Raw genomic sequence first — 13735 nt, 5'->3', positions numbered from 1 at the left:
AAAGGATTAAAACCCATCTTATAAAATTACTTGGTATCTTTAACATAGTATATACCCAAGGCAAAAAACTTTCTATGTGTATATATATGATGATGATGATATTCAGCCAGTTTTCTACCCACTACAGGGTGAAGATCTCTCCCATTTTGAGAGAGTGGGTCTACTATCCCATGGTGACCCAGTCCAGCTTGGGAGAGTGTTTATTCACTTTTGTGAATGAATGAATATATGAAGGTGAAAGACAATCACAAACATCCATGCCTAGGCAGGATTCGAACCTGCAGCCTCTTGGCTGCAGAGCAGATATGCTAACTACTTGACCAACCAATCCTCCTTTATATATATATATATATATATATATATATATATAAATGAATGAATGAATGATCATTAACTCGGTTAACATACATGTTTTTTAAAAGAATTGAATGACTAGAACCAAGATTTAAGTAAAAAGGTTTTAATATTAAAACACTACTAGATTCGGCTTGTAACAGCCTTCATCAGGTGACATTATAAAAGAAAGAAAAAACACTAAAACACTGAAGCTTAAATAAAGTAAGAACATCATAGAGCATCTCTATACATAATTAACATTAAAATGTTGTGGTTGTATTTAAAGCTGTTCTTTCATTTGTGATATTGTTGGGAAAGTACGTGCTAGTAGCATCTCATGAATGCCAATACATGATTACAGCTGAATGACTATCTGGGAGGTTGTAGCTGAAGTTATTATTTAGTGCAGGATTGAAGATGATTTCCCTAGATTCTACGATTTTTCTCTCTAGTTCATCATTGCAATGGAAGATGTTAGTAGATTTTTCCCAGCAGACTTTGTGACTTTGGCTTTCATCATTAGGATTAGCTGAGAAAAGGATATGACTTGATAATGCACTGGCTCGCTGTCTCTTGTAAGTAATGTCCCTCATGTGTTCTTCCATATGCAATTTGACAGATTTGTCTGTCTGCCCAAAATAAGGAATATCACAATCTCACAATATTTTATGTACACCAAGGTATTTCAGTTGATGATGACAAGGTTTTGGGTGGCTTATTAAGAAACGGATTTTTGGAAGCAGAGTGAACAAGGTTCTGATATTGTATTTTCTTAGAACTTTTGCTAATTTATGTGAAACTGTACTTATGTAAGGAATAGAAATATTGCCTTTGAATCTATTTGTTTCTTCTGAGTGTCTAGGAGGATTAAGAAGGAATTTTCAAATGATTCTCTTGGAATATCCATTAACTTTGAAAGAAGTTTTGAGATGGTTTATTTCTGTAAGAAGTTCATTTGGGTCATCCAGAAGAGAACGGGCTCTATGTCCCAACGTGGAAATTATTCCAAGCTTATGAGGAGGGAAGTGATGGAACTGACTATGCAGATATCTGTTGGTATGCATTGGCTTTCTATACATCGATATTTTGAGTTTACCAGAGGAGCGTGTCAGTTTGACATCAAGAAAAGGCAGGGAATTATCCGTTTCAAGCTCAGCAGTACACTTAATACTTTGATGTTGATTATTGAGATGTTCGAGGAAAACCACAAGGGAATAATGTTCATGGCTCCAAATAATGAAGACATCATCTACATAGCGTTTCCAAACTTTAGGTGTTAAAATAAAGGAAGGATAGCCTTGGTTTCAAAATCCTCTAAGTAAATATTTGCGAGTACAGGGGATAAAGGATTACCCATAGCCAGTCCATGATTTTGTTTGTATATAGTATCTTGAAATTTGAAGTAACTGGAATTGATGCAATGTGTAAGCAAGGCTGACATTTTTTTGGATAACTTGTCCTTGAGTAATGTTAGGACTTCAGCTATTGGAACATTAGTGAACAAAGAAGTTTTGTCCAAGCTAGCCATGATTTCATCTTCATTAATTGTTATATCCTTGATGTATGTAACGAATTCTGTAGTGTTCTTGATAAAGGATGGTGACTTGCCTGAAAAACATTTTAGGTATTTGGGAAGATATTTTGAAAGGGTGTATGTCGGAGAATTGATACCTTCTACAATAGGGCGTGGTGGGGTGTTCTCTTTATGGATTTTAGAAACACCATATATGCGAGGAATTATATATATATGGTGTATATAAAATATTGTGTGATTGTGATATTCCTTATTTTGGGCAGACAGACAAATCTGTCGAATTGCGTATGGAAAAACACATGAGGGACATTACTTACAAGAGACAGCAAGCCAGTGCATTATCAAGTCATATCCTTTTCTCGGCTAATCCTAATGATGAAAGCCAAAGTCACAAAGTCTGCTGAGAAAAATCTACTAACAATATATATATATATATATATATATATATATTTTAAAAAAAATTAAAAACAATATATATATATATATATATATATATATATATATATATTGTTTTTAATTTTTTTTAAATGTGAATCCTTCCTATCAAAGGTTGTATAGCTATTTTATGTTAATGCTGTATATGGACTAAGGATTAGTTCATCTGGAAATCCTACTCTAGAGACCAACATGGAACCTTTTCAGGACACCTCAACCTTCAGTAGGCATGGGAAGAAATAGTCTCCCACTTTGGCAGTAAAAGTTATCTACCACTTCAAGACATTCCCAAACATCTATCCATCTATTTCTACATCAAGATTTGATCTTATTGAGATCAGAAACACTATCTATTCAGCGAACCAGACTAGCATATAGATGTTCCTGATTGCACTGTTTCTCTTTCTTCTTTAGCTGAACCACACACTATTTATCCAGTTCATCGCCCATAATTTCTCCCCTCCCCCCTACACAAAAATTTTACTTCACATTTGCTTTTGTTTGTGATCAGGATATTAATGAAAAGGATAGGTTGGGATCTTTATTTTTTTTTAAATACGCAAATTCACTATTGCCAGTTTTATAATGAGGAATTCAGCATGTAGGAATTTTTTTTTTTTATGTGGCTCTCACCCCACAAAAGGCTTTTGTAAACCTATGGTACATTCATACCCTGAGAGGGTTAAGTATTTATTTCTACTTTTTATTAATTTTATATACATCTTTTATATTTTTATTATTTTTTACAAAAACCTGTTCTCGAGAATGGACATGGAATTTTATCAAGCCACTTCAGGTCTCCAATAAGTGGGTCTGTGGTCTCACACTGAGCAACGAAATTCATCTCCCACCTAAAGGCATTCACAAACATCCATGCCTATATTGGCATAATTCAAACTGTCAACATGTTGGTTGGTGTTCAGATATGTTTACTGCTATATGGGTTCATTTCTATGGTATTGGGTTTTAGATGACAGAAAGCATGTTGTTAAAGAGTGACATAAAAGAAATGTTACACTTTGCTGCCTATACACTAATTGAGCACAGGTGGATATTTTATACCATTAGTACTAGATGACCTTTTTAGTGTTCTGTGATGTTTTGTGGCAAAACATCAAAGGAGGAAGGCATGGAAGTGCAACACTTCAAGAGATAATATGGAATGTTGTTTATGTTGATCATCAGTGTGGAGGAATAGAGAAATACAATGCCCAATAGCACTTTTGGCTGCATATTGTTAAAAAAAAGCATAATCTTTTTTCTAACAATATGTAAACCAAAATGGTATTCAGCAACTTATTTCAAATAGGATCTAGTATTAAAACTTTGAAAGTTAACATTGTGTGAAAGGATGTTACAGTTGTCCTTGCACTAATGGAGGTAAATTCAAATAAAGCTGTACTTGATTTGTTTCTTACATTTATTTCAGCTTTCCCCTTGGGAACAGAAGAAGTGCTGACAAGTAAGTGTACCTTAAAACTTATTATTCTGCAATAATATTCAGTAGTTAAAATACATGCTTTATTACTTTTAGTTCTTTCTTTTGTTAATATTAACTAAATTAACTAATAATAATTTTTACTACACTTAAGGGAATCCTATCTTGAACCCTTGGACACCTTGCTTAATAACAATGATGAATGAACATACCATTGTGTCTAGCAGAAAAAAATCTTTTAATGTTTTGCTGACTGTTGAGTCATCAGATGATTTCCAAAGTTTGATGACTCTCTATAATCATATTGGAGGTTTAATGGTGCATTAACAGTGCTAAGAAAGGATTAAAAATGATTTTAATTCTTCCAATATTTCATTTCAATCACTGAGACATCTTCAGGGTGTACAAACAAACACTTGCAACACACAAAGGCAACACAGTCTAAATGAATCACGTGAATCTGACCCTGAAATTCTGTTAGGTGGGGTGCTCTCTAAGGGTATTTGTAGGCAGCCTAGGTTGTAAAATGGGTTATGAGGATTAATGTTTCTCAAATTTTGAGAAGTTTCTTGCATCCATATTTATTTAAATTCAGCTGATTGTGCAACTGCAGATTCCAAAAATAGTCTTTATTTTTTACATTTTCTGTGATAGAGCATGGTGATTTTTTTTCCAGAAGATCCTGAGGTGGTACCCAATACATGTTCTCCAAGACCAGACTGACCATAGTCTTGATTGCAGATGTATGTTTCGTGTTCATCTATGTGGAAGGTGGTGGATCTACTTGTCTGTCCAAAGCTTACCAATTTGCACAAACAGGGCACTTTATCTACTCCAGGCACTGAGAGATGAGGAAGCTAATCTTTAGTGGACTGGATAAGGATAGCAAGTTTTCAGTGGAGCTTAAACTGTGCAAAGGTTATATTTTCAAAGGACCGAACAATATTTTCAGTTGAATGCCATCACCATCCCCCAGATGTTGGTGATGGCATTCCTGAAATTCATCCAAAGAGAAAGTGAAGCATTGGGAGGAGGATTGATTATATTTTTATTTCTGTAAAAACTAGCAATTGGATAGGAAGATGCTGTGTATATGAATCAGGTTCCACCAGAACAAACATTGTAGGCTCTATTGGTTAGGGTTTTAATGATGTCCTATTGTTGATAAGGGTGGTGGTGGGAATGTATCTGTCTGTGTGAGTTGGTTTTCTGTATACAGTGAAGGAGAAGTTACCATTCGGAAGGCATGTCACTAAGATGTCTAGGAAGTTTAAATAAACTGTTGTTAGTTTCTAGAACTTTATATTGGCTTTATTAGTTGACCAGAGATTTTTGTAAAATATATACAACAATTGTCTACAAGTTTCACCAGCAGTTCTGTCTGGTTTCTTCAGGACATGTGTAACGGTACATGGAACTAACATTTGCTAGTAAAAAAGAATGGAGTAACACAGTCAAATAAATTAAAATGATGTGTAACATCATAAGCATGGAATGTGGTGTATCAGTCATTGTTTATTGAGTGCATTATATAGTTTTTAGCAAAATGAAATTCTGATAAGCTGAGCGAACTTATTAGGCTTTTCCAGATGTCTTTAAGAATCATTCCTTGATTTCTATTTAGATTTTCTCCAGAGCGGAGTACAATGGCGGCAGCTTTGAAGTTTCTACATCAAAAATCCTCTTCTATATATGGCATGGAGCTTTTATCCCAATCGATGGTGTGGTTAGAGATCAAGAAGTGATGGGCTAATCCTGAAGTATCTGTTCTGTGTTGTTCACGTCTCCTACATGTTCTTTTTTTTTCGAATTTCCAGGCTTCTCGATGTTTGCCCTATGTAATTTAATCCACAGGAACATGGAATGTTGTATACACCACCATATTTGAAGATGGCATTAATGTCCTTTGGTGATCTTAAAATATGGCGTATTGTCTTGACAGGTTTGAGAGCAACTCTGACATTGAGAGACTTAAGGAGTTTGGCAATTTTTGTTGACACTGAGCCTGCATAAGGGATGACGATGTATATTACATGACATAAGGTTACTGTTGTGGAGGGTTTCTATGAAGAATCTTTTTGATTATATTTCTTGTGTAACCTTTGTTTACTAGGGTCTGAGATGTGAGAGTGAGTTCATCAAGATCTTTTTCTTCTGAAATAATGTTGATTACTCTATTCTTAAGCATATGTATTATGCTGAGTTTCTGTGCAATATGGTGAGCCAATATGAAGTGCAGGTAGCGTCCAGTGTGTGTGTGTGTTGGTTTTCAATAGATTGTAAGCTGGATTTGTCCATCCTCTTGTTTCTTGATTAGTGTATCTAGAAAAGGCAATTGGCTATTCTTTTCAAGCTCTAACGTGAACTGTATATTTTGGTGGAAGGAATTTATTTTTGTAAGAAATTCAAATAAGATTGTTTCTGTGCCTCTCCAAATTATGAAAACGTCATCTACATATCTCCACCAAATCAACGACTTTGGGTTTAATTTGGAAAGCATGTCAGCTTCTAGGTTTTCCATGAACAGATCAGCGCAGGGAGGTGATAAGGGACTGCCCATGGCTAAGCCATCAAGTTGTTCATATAATGTGTCATTCACTTTGAAAAATTAAAAGGCATCTCCATCTTAAAAACAGACATCCTCGCAAGCTTAGACATGGTTTCATTATTTACCAACCTACTTGTTAAAGAAGTTATTAACACGTTCATTGCCAATCATGCGATATCGCGGGATGCAAGTTCTCACCAAACGGCCGATCACGCGTTATCGCGTGGACGTCACTATCAAGTTTCTAAGCGAAATTTGACCAAATTACATATGACGCGATATCGCGTAATAGATATTTAGAGTACATAAATCCTATGTACATAATAATAAAAGCATATAAATAATATATTTAACTTATTTTAAGCACAATAAAAACTAAATAAAAAAATTAAAAAAATTTGGCCACCACATGAAATTCCAATTTTCAGCTTGGCAGTGAACATGTTAATATCCTAGATAATCTCTATCCATATGATACAGCTCAGCTTTTTTTAACACATTTAGTTAACACTTTATTTTTAAAAAAATTATTAAATTGATTTCAAAATTTTATTGAAAAGAGTAAAATAAACAGACCTTGATTATTACACTTATGCATTAATGTCAAAACACATCAGACCTTGAACTCACAACAGACAACAAAAACAGCTGCTTTTGTTAAATGGAGGGAAATTGCACATGCATGAGTTTGACTCTTCTGTGAAATTGCTGTCGTGAATGTTTAGTGTACTGCAAAGAATATTGTGTTTATAGCAAAAAAAAAGTTTGAGAACCACTGACCTAGAGTGACCAAAATACAAAATAATGCTACCAGTGCTGAATCAAAATATAAAAATTTTCATTACTAGAAATGATTGGTCTTGCATTCATTATCATTGAATCATGTGCAGCATTATCAGCTAATGCCTTTTATTCACTTAGGAAGTAGGCAAAGCTGTTGTAGCCTTATGTAACTTTTTAGAGACAGAGTAGGCAGTTCAATCAGAGATAGCTGGCCCAATTGCCAGCTATCTCTGATTGAAGGCTATCACTAATTTAAGTGAAGAGATGACTAAACAAATGCTGCCATCTCATGGTCCCCGACACAATATTTTTAATGTCTGAAATAGTGTGGGTTCTATGGTCGATTTTCTTATACACTGGTGTCCCAACCCTATGGACAAACACTATTTCTGAATATTACAGCCACAAATTCAGATGAATCAGCTTGTGGTAATTTGTATAACTGATGATTTTAGAAAGCGGGTACATATTCAAAATTTTGAATCGTGCATAAAGGGATTAAGTGGTAGCACTCAACAGGATAAAAGGCCAAAAGTTGTACTAAGCGAATTGTGTTTGAAGGAAGCTCTTTTTATGAAGGAATAAACCTGCAAACTTGGATGTCTTGTGATGTCTCCAAGACATTGTCTAGGTGATTTCACTTGGGGAAGAATGATTGGAAAGCTTGAAGAAGCCCTCAGAATTACTAATATTGCCAGAGAGTTTGAATCTCACATAGCGTTGTATCCAGACTCTGTGCAGTGTTTCAAACCAATGGAATGTGTTCCAGACATTTCTTCAGATGTCACTCTCACTTTAGCAAGGAGTATGAAGATGGATTTTTGGTTATAACTGCAAAACATAATCAATGTACCATGGCAGGTCAGCTTGCAAGTCGGCTCCATTCAAGCACAGGTACACGGATATTTTGACAAACTGTGGCAAACGTCTGCAACAAGTAGACATGTGCACTCAAAGACCTGTAATCTGCGTCCTGTTATCCACAGTTCATTGTAGAGCATGTTTTCAGTGGTGTTCATAAAAACTGGACAATGGGCTAATGTACTCTTGACACATGGAGTCGTTTTAGTCTTTCCTCAAATCCTTGCTCTGAAGGAGGAGTTGGCCAGTTTGCCTGAAGAACTCCTGAATCACTTGGTGCTAAGCATGGTATGATGTTATGCGAGCTGCATTGCAGTTCAGGCTGGACATATTCTATACTGAAATGTCTCTCCGCATAGTTTCTGTAAGCACTATACATGAATTCCTTAACTACGTCCTTAGGAAAATTGTAACTTTTGCCAAAAACGTATTACAATTTAATTTGTACAAAATTTATAACACATTTTTTATGTAATCTAATTTATTAGTATGCCATTTGGCTGTGTCATGAAAATTTTTTCGTATACATGTAGTTTGACACCAGTGTATCATCGATTTTTAATTTCCAACATATTTATTGTGTATTACATAATAGACTTGTTATGTGATCTATGATTTCAGGTACATTGATCAGTTTACGAAAATTTTTACTGAAGAAGGTCGCAAGTCTGTAAAAATCACTCACCTAGTTTCGGGTCAACCACCAAAGATAACTTTTACTCAGGGAGCAAAAGAAATGATGGAAAATACTGTTCAAGTACCTAGTTCTGTCAGTGTAGTAAGTGATTTTATTTCATACAATTCTTCTGAAATTAAACATTCATTGTTTGAAAAGGAATGAGCTTATTGTTAGTTTCTCACCATATTTTAATGCATTTCCAAGCTGAATTGTTTAGGATTAAGAAAGAAGGAGTTTATTGGCATTTTTCTTGAAGAATTGCAGGTTGTTGTTTGAGAATACTTCGTGAGGAATGCTTTTCCAGAGAACAGAGGTAGATGGAATAAAAGAGGAAGAGGAGAAGTCAGTTTTTTGTGTTTGCAGTTGCACAGAAAAGGATTATTGGGCAGCTGCTGCTCCATTTTCTATTGATCTTGTTAAAATAAGCTCAACAGAAAGTGGAGAAATAATAGTTGCCATTTAACTGGAGTAGTGACCATGGAAGTACCTGCAGATGAGAGACAGAACTGAAACAGTGCATCTGTGAGATAGAGGTTTGAGTAAGTCTATGAGGGATGGATCATCAATGTGCTGAATTTTTATGTGATCATTCTATGAACCAAATTTCTCAACTGTAGACAGCATTCTTAAGTATTTAGGGAGATTTTAGGTGCCTAGACATATAAATCTTTTTTTAAGGATGTATGGATTTGGGATTTATATAAGATTAGTAGCTAGGTGGGTGAAAAATAGCATTTTGAACAGAAGAGAATGCCTACTTCGTTTAGATGCTGGAGGTAAATGTCAGTCCAAGGAGAGAGAAAGATTTGATCCTGGTTGCTGATGTGTGTGTTACTGAGGGTATGGGTAAGTGAACTGATTAAGAGAAAAGGCAAGACTACATTGAAGGTGACCAGATTGTCCCTTTGAAAAATGGTATGGAGATGACTGTTCAAGACTAATTGAAGATGATCTTGGAGCACAGAATGTTTGAGCAGTGTATGGTTTGTGATGAGTAGAATGAATGGAGAGTACTATCATTAGTAGTGATTATAGGATTAGTAGTGATTGAGAGTGGATCTGCTTTTTTAGTATAATCCCACCAATATGACATGACATTGGATATCTAATCACATACACCAAAGTGCATGACTTTTCATTTATTAACACAGAAATGACATGCCCACAATTCCAGCTTATTCAAATCATTCTGTAAGTACTACATATCAGCAACACTCCTGATTACCCTACTTGTCTTTACATCTTGTGTAGAGGCTTAAGTGCTGTGAGGACATTATGTTGGAGGTTTAATGGACTTTTTTACAGCACTCACAAAGAATTAAAATAGAATTTAATAATTCCTATATTTCGTCCTAGTCACTAGGACATCTACGGGGATTGCAAAGACAATTAATGTAACATGCACACAAAAACTTACAATACTAAGCCCAACCACGTGGGTGACAATAAAGTCCTATCTAGGTGGAGCGCCCTCTAAGGGCAGTTGTAGGTGGCCTGGAATGTAAGGTGGGACCTCTGGCGATGACTGTTTCCCAAATCTTCGGAAGCTTAATGCAACCGTATTTGTTAAGATTTGGTTGGTTTTTGAGAGCTGCTGCTGCTTCTAAGAAAATATACCCTTACCCGTTCTACGAAAGATCAGCTCCCTCCTCTCTCTCTCTGCCTGGAGTTTACAAAGTACCCTGTTCCTGTAAGCTTGCGTACTTTGGACAGACAGGCAGATCAGCATCCATCCGCCTAGAGGAACACAAGTCGTACATCGTTAAACACAACTATGGCCATTCAGGCTTGGCTGACCATGTTTTGGACACCACCCACAGAGTATCATGGAAAAAAACCACCATGCTCCACCACAGCAAATTCAAGAAAGAGAGACTTTTCTTAGAAGCAGCAGCAGCTCTCAAAAACCAACCAAATCTTAACAAATACGGTTGCATTAAGCTTCCGAAGATTTGGGAAACAGTCATCGCCAGAGGTCCCACCTTACATTCCAGGCCACCTACAACTGCCCTTAGAGGGCGCTCCACCTAGATAGGACTTTATTGTCACCCACGTGGTTGGGCTTAGTATTGTAAGTTTTTGTGTGCATGTTACATTAATTGTCTTTGTAATCCCCGTAGATGTCCTAGTGACTAGGACGAAATATAGGAATTATTAAATTCTATTTTAATTCTTTGTGAGTGCTGTAAAAAAGTCCATTAAACCTCCAACATAATATCCTCACAGCACTTAAGCCTCTACACAAGAATTCTAATCATCCATGGAGAAGAGTTAGCACGCAAATCCAAGCAATACGGTAAGTCAAAACTACGACTATCTAGACAACTAAATAGGCTGGCCTTTTTAAAAAGATGTCGGGACACAAGAGTGATACCGAAATGTGTTAAAATGAAGATAAATTTCCATTCCAAAAAAGCACTCCGGATATACAAACGTGCCAGCTTAGCATTACTACGCGAGCAAATCGCCTCTTCCCGTGCCGCCCTCGCAGTGACGAACGCCGCCATTGGCTCCTTACAAGCGGAGCTCTCCACCGTTCTTAACCCTGAACTCTGGTCGATTCTCTCTGACATTTCGGAAACTTCCGCACAGAGAGAATTTCAGAAAATAAAAAACAAACACGTCAAGAAATACAACAGCCTGTTTAAAGACAAACCACAACCACAAATTCAACCACTCCAGACAGTAATAAACCTCTCGTCCAAAAGGCTCAACGATGATGCCGTCAGCGCCCTTTGCCACGGCCGTAATTTTGCCGTCGCCCCGAGAGAAGTGCCGGTGCTCGATGTTATGGTTAACGTCGAACGGGGGATCGGTCGCTTACCGTCGGAAGTAGCCAACAACATCAGACTCGACGTAGCCAACATCCTCGTTCACTCGTCGCCTCCAAAAAGTAACTTATCTTATTCCCAACGCATGGCTCTCCAGAAACTACGCAAAGAAAAAAGTATCGTCATCACCAGAGCGGATAAAGGTAATGCCACAGTTGTCCTTAATACCAGCGAATACAATCGTAAAATGAACATTATCCTCCGCGATCGCGCTACCTACATCCCGCTAGAACACGACCCCACAAAACCGCAAGTTAAGAAATTAAAAATCTTACTTAAAAAAGTAACCTCCTGGCCCCCCGACGTCACGAAAAAACTTAAACCTTTCCGCTCCCGTCCCCCCCGAATATACGGTCTACCAAAAATCCACAAACCTAATTCCCCACTCAGGCCTATAGTAGATGCCACCAATGCACCTTGTTACAGACTGTCTAAACAGCTGGCCAACTCTCTGTCCCCCCTCACCGGAAATTCAACTTCCTATATAAAAAACTCTACCCACTTTAAAGCCCTCACAGAAAATTTAACCTTGAATAATACAGACATATTAGTAAGCTTTGATATCTCCTCCTTGTTTACTAATATTCCCTTAACTGACACTTTATCTCTCTTAGAAAACGTTTTTCCCCCTGACATCTTAGATCTCTTTTCCTTTGCCATCAACTCTGGGTATTTCGCTTGGAATAACAAAATCTACAAGCAGATAGAGGGAACCGCCATGGGCTCCCCCCTCTCAACCCCCCCTTGCCAATTTCTATATGGAAGATTTCGAAAAACGAGCCATAGACTCAGCCCCACTCAAACCTTCTATCTGGCTAAGATATGTAGATGATGTGTTCTCTATTTGGCCTCATGGCCCAGACACGTTAGATTCCTTCCTTGGTCATCTCAATAGCCTACATCCAAGAATCCAGTTTACTATGGAAAAGGAAAAGAACAATTGTTTACCCTTCCTAGACACCTTAGTCACGCGCCTGCCTAATGATACACTTGCCTTCACTGTATACAGAAAACCCACACACACAGGCAGATACATTCACAAACTCTCCCACCACCACCCCTCACAACAATATGGCATCATTAAAACCCTTACCAAGAGAGCCCACAATCTTTGTTCCAGTGGAACCGCCCTCACTACTGAGCTTAACCACATACACAGAACTTTCCTCTCCAATGGCTACAGCGAACACAGTATCAAAAAAATAATCAATTCCTCCCCCATTCCCCGCCCCTCTCATCAACAAGAATTTAAAAATGCCATCACCATACCCTACATCCGTGGCACTTCGGAAAAAATAGCTAAGATACTAAAAAAGTATAACCTACACACAGCATATAAGCCCTACCGCAAACTGGCTACCCTTATCCGTTCTACGAAAGATCAGCTCCCTCCTCTCTCTCTGCCTGGAGTTTACAAAGTACCCTGTTCCTGTAAGCTTGCGTACTTTGGACAGACAGGCAGATCAGCATCCATCCGCCTAGAGGAACACAAGTCGTACATCGTTAAACACAACTATGGCCATTCAGGCTTGGCTGACCATGTTTTGGACACCACCCACAGAGTGTCATGGAAAAAAACCACCATGCTCCACCACAGCAAATTCAAGAAAGAGAGACTTTTCTTAGAAGCAGCAGCAGCTCTCAAAAACCAACCAAATCTTAACAAATACGGTTGCATTAAGCTTCCGAAGATTTGGGAAACAGTCATCGCCAGAGGTCCCACCTTACATTCCAGGCCACCTACAACTGCCCTTAGAGGGCGCTCCACCTAGATAGGACTTTATTGTCACCCACGTGGTTGGGCTTAGTATTGTAAGTTTTTGTGTGCATGTTACATTAATTGTCTTTGTAATCCCCGTAGATGTCCTAGTGACTAGGACGAAATATAGGAATTATTAAATTCTATTTTAATTCTTTGTGAGTGCTGTAAAAAAGTCCATTAAACCTCCAACATAATGTCTTTACATCATCAAAAAATAGCTATATGTCACATGTGAAATCCTTCCCAATGTCATTAATGTACAGGACAGGTTGAATAACAATGTACCAAGGGCTGATCCTTGTGGCACACCACTGGTGCAGATCCCCCCCCCCCCCCCAATGTACCACATTTTGATATCTGTCAGCAAGCTATTCTCTTATCCATGCCAATAGATCCAATCCCATATTCTCCAATTAATTCAACAGTATTCCATGCTGTATTCTGTCAAAAGCCTTAACAAAATCTATAAGTATCATGGTGTACTGATTCCCCTTGTCTAGTTTAATGGTAACATTATTATAAAATGTG

The 13735-nt window shown here is 37.4% G+C and overlaps 1 protein-coding gene across 7 annotated transcripts in view; it reads left to right on the top strand.

Annotated features, from left to right (window-relative positions):
* Positions 1-13735, top strand: part of Spt20 (transcription factor Spt20 homolog) — a 444696-nt gene that overhangs the window by 259645 nt on the left and 171316 nt on the right. For all 7 annotated transcript variants that reach the window (XM_090405995.1, XM_090405992.1, XM_090405994.1 and 4 more), the window contains exons 14-15: positions 3735-3767; positions 8557-8713. In XM_090405995.1, coding sequence (XP_090262121.1) covers positions 3735-3767; positions 8557-8713 — 190 coding nt within the window. The remainder of the gene's footprint in view (positions 1-3734; positions 3768-8556; positions 8714-13735) is intronic.

This window comes from Typopeltis vanoorti, chromosome 16, assembly GCF_054136105.1.
Source record: "Typopeltis vanoorti isolate ZY-2024b chromosome 16, IOZ_Tvanoo_1.0, whole genome shotgun sequence".
In the NCBI taxonomy this organism is placed as follows: Eukaryota; Metazoa; Arthropoda; class Arachnida; order Uropygi; family Thelyphonidae; genus Typopeltis; species Typopeltis vanoorti.
Note: the sequence above shows the minus strand (reverse complement) of the source record. Positions and strands in the feature narration are given on the sequence as shown.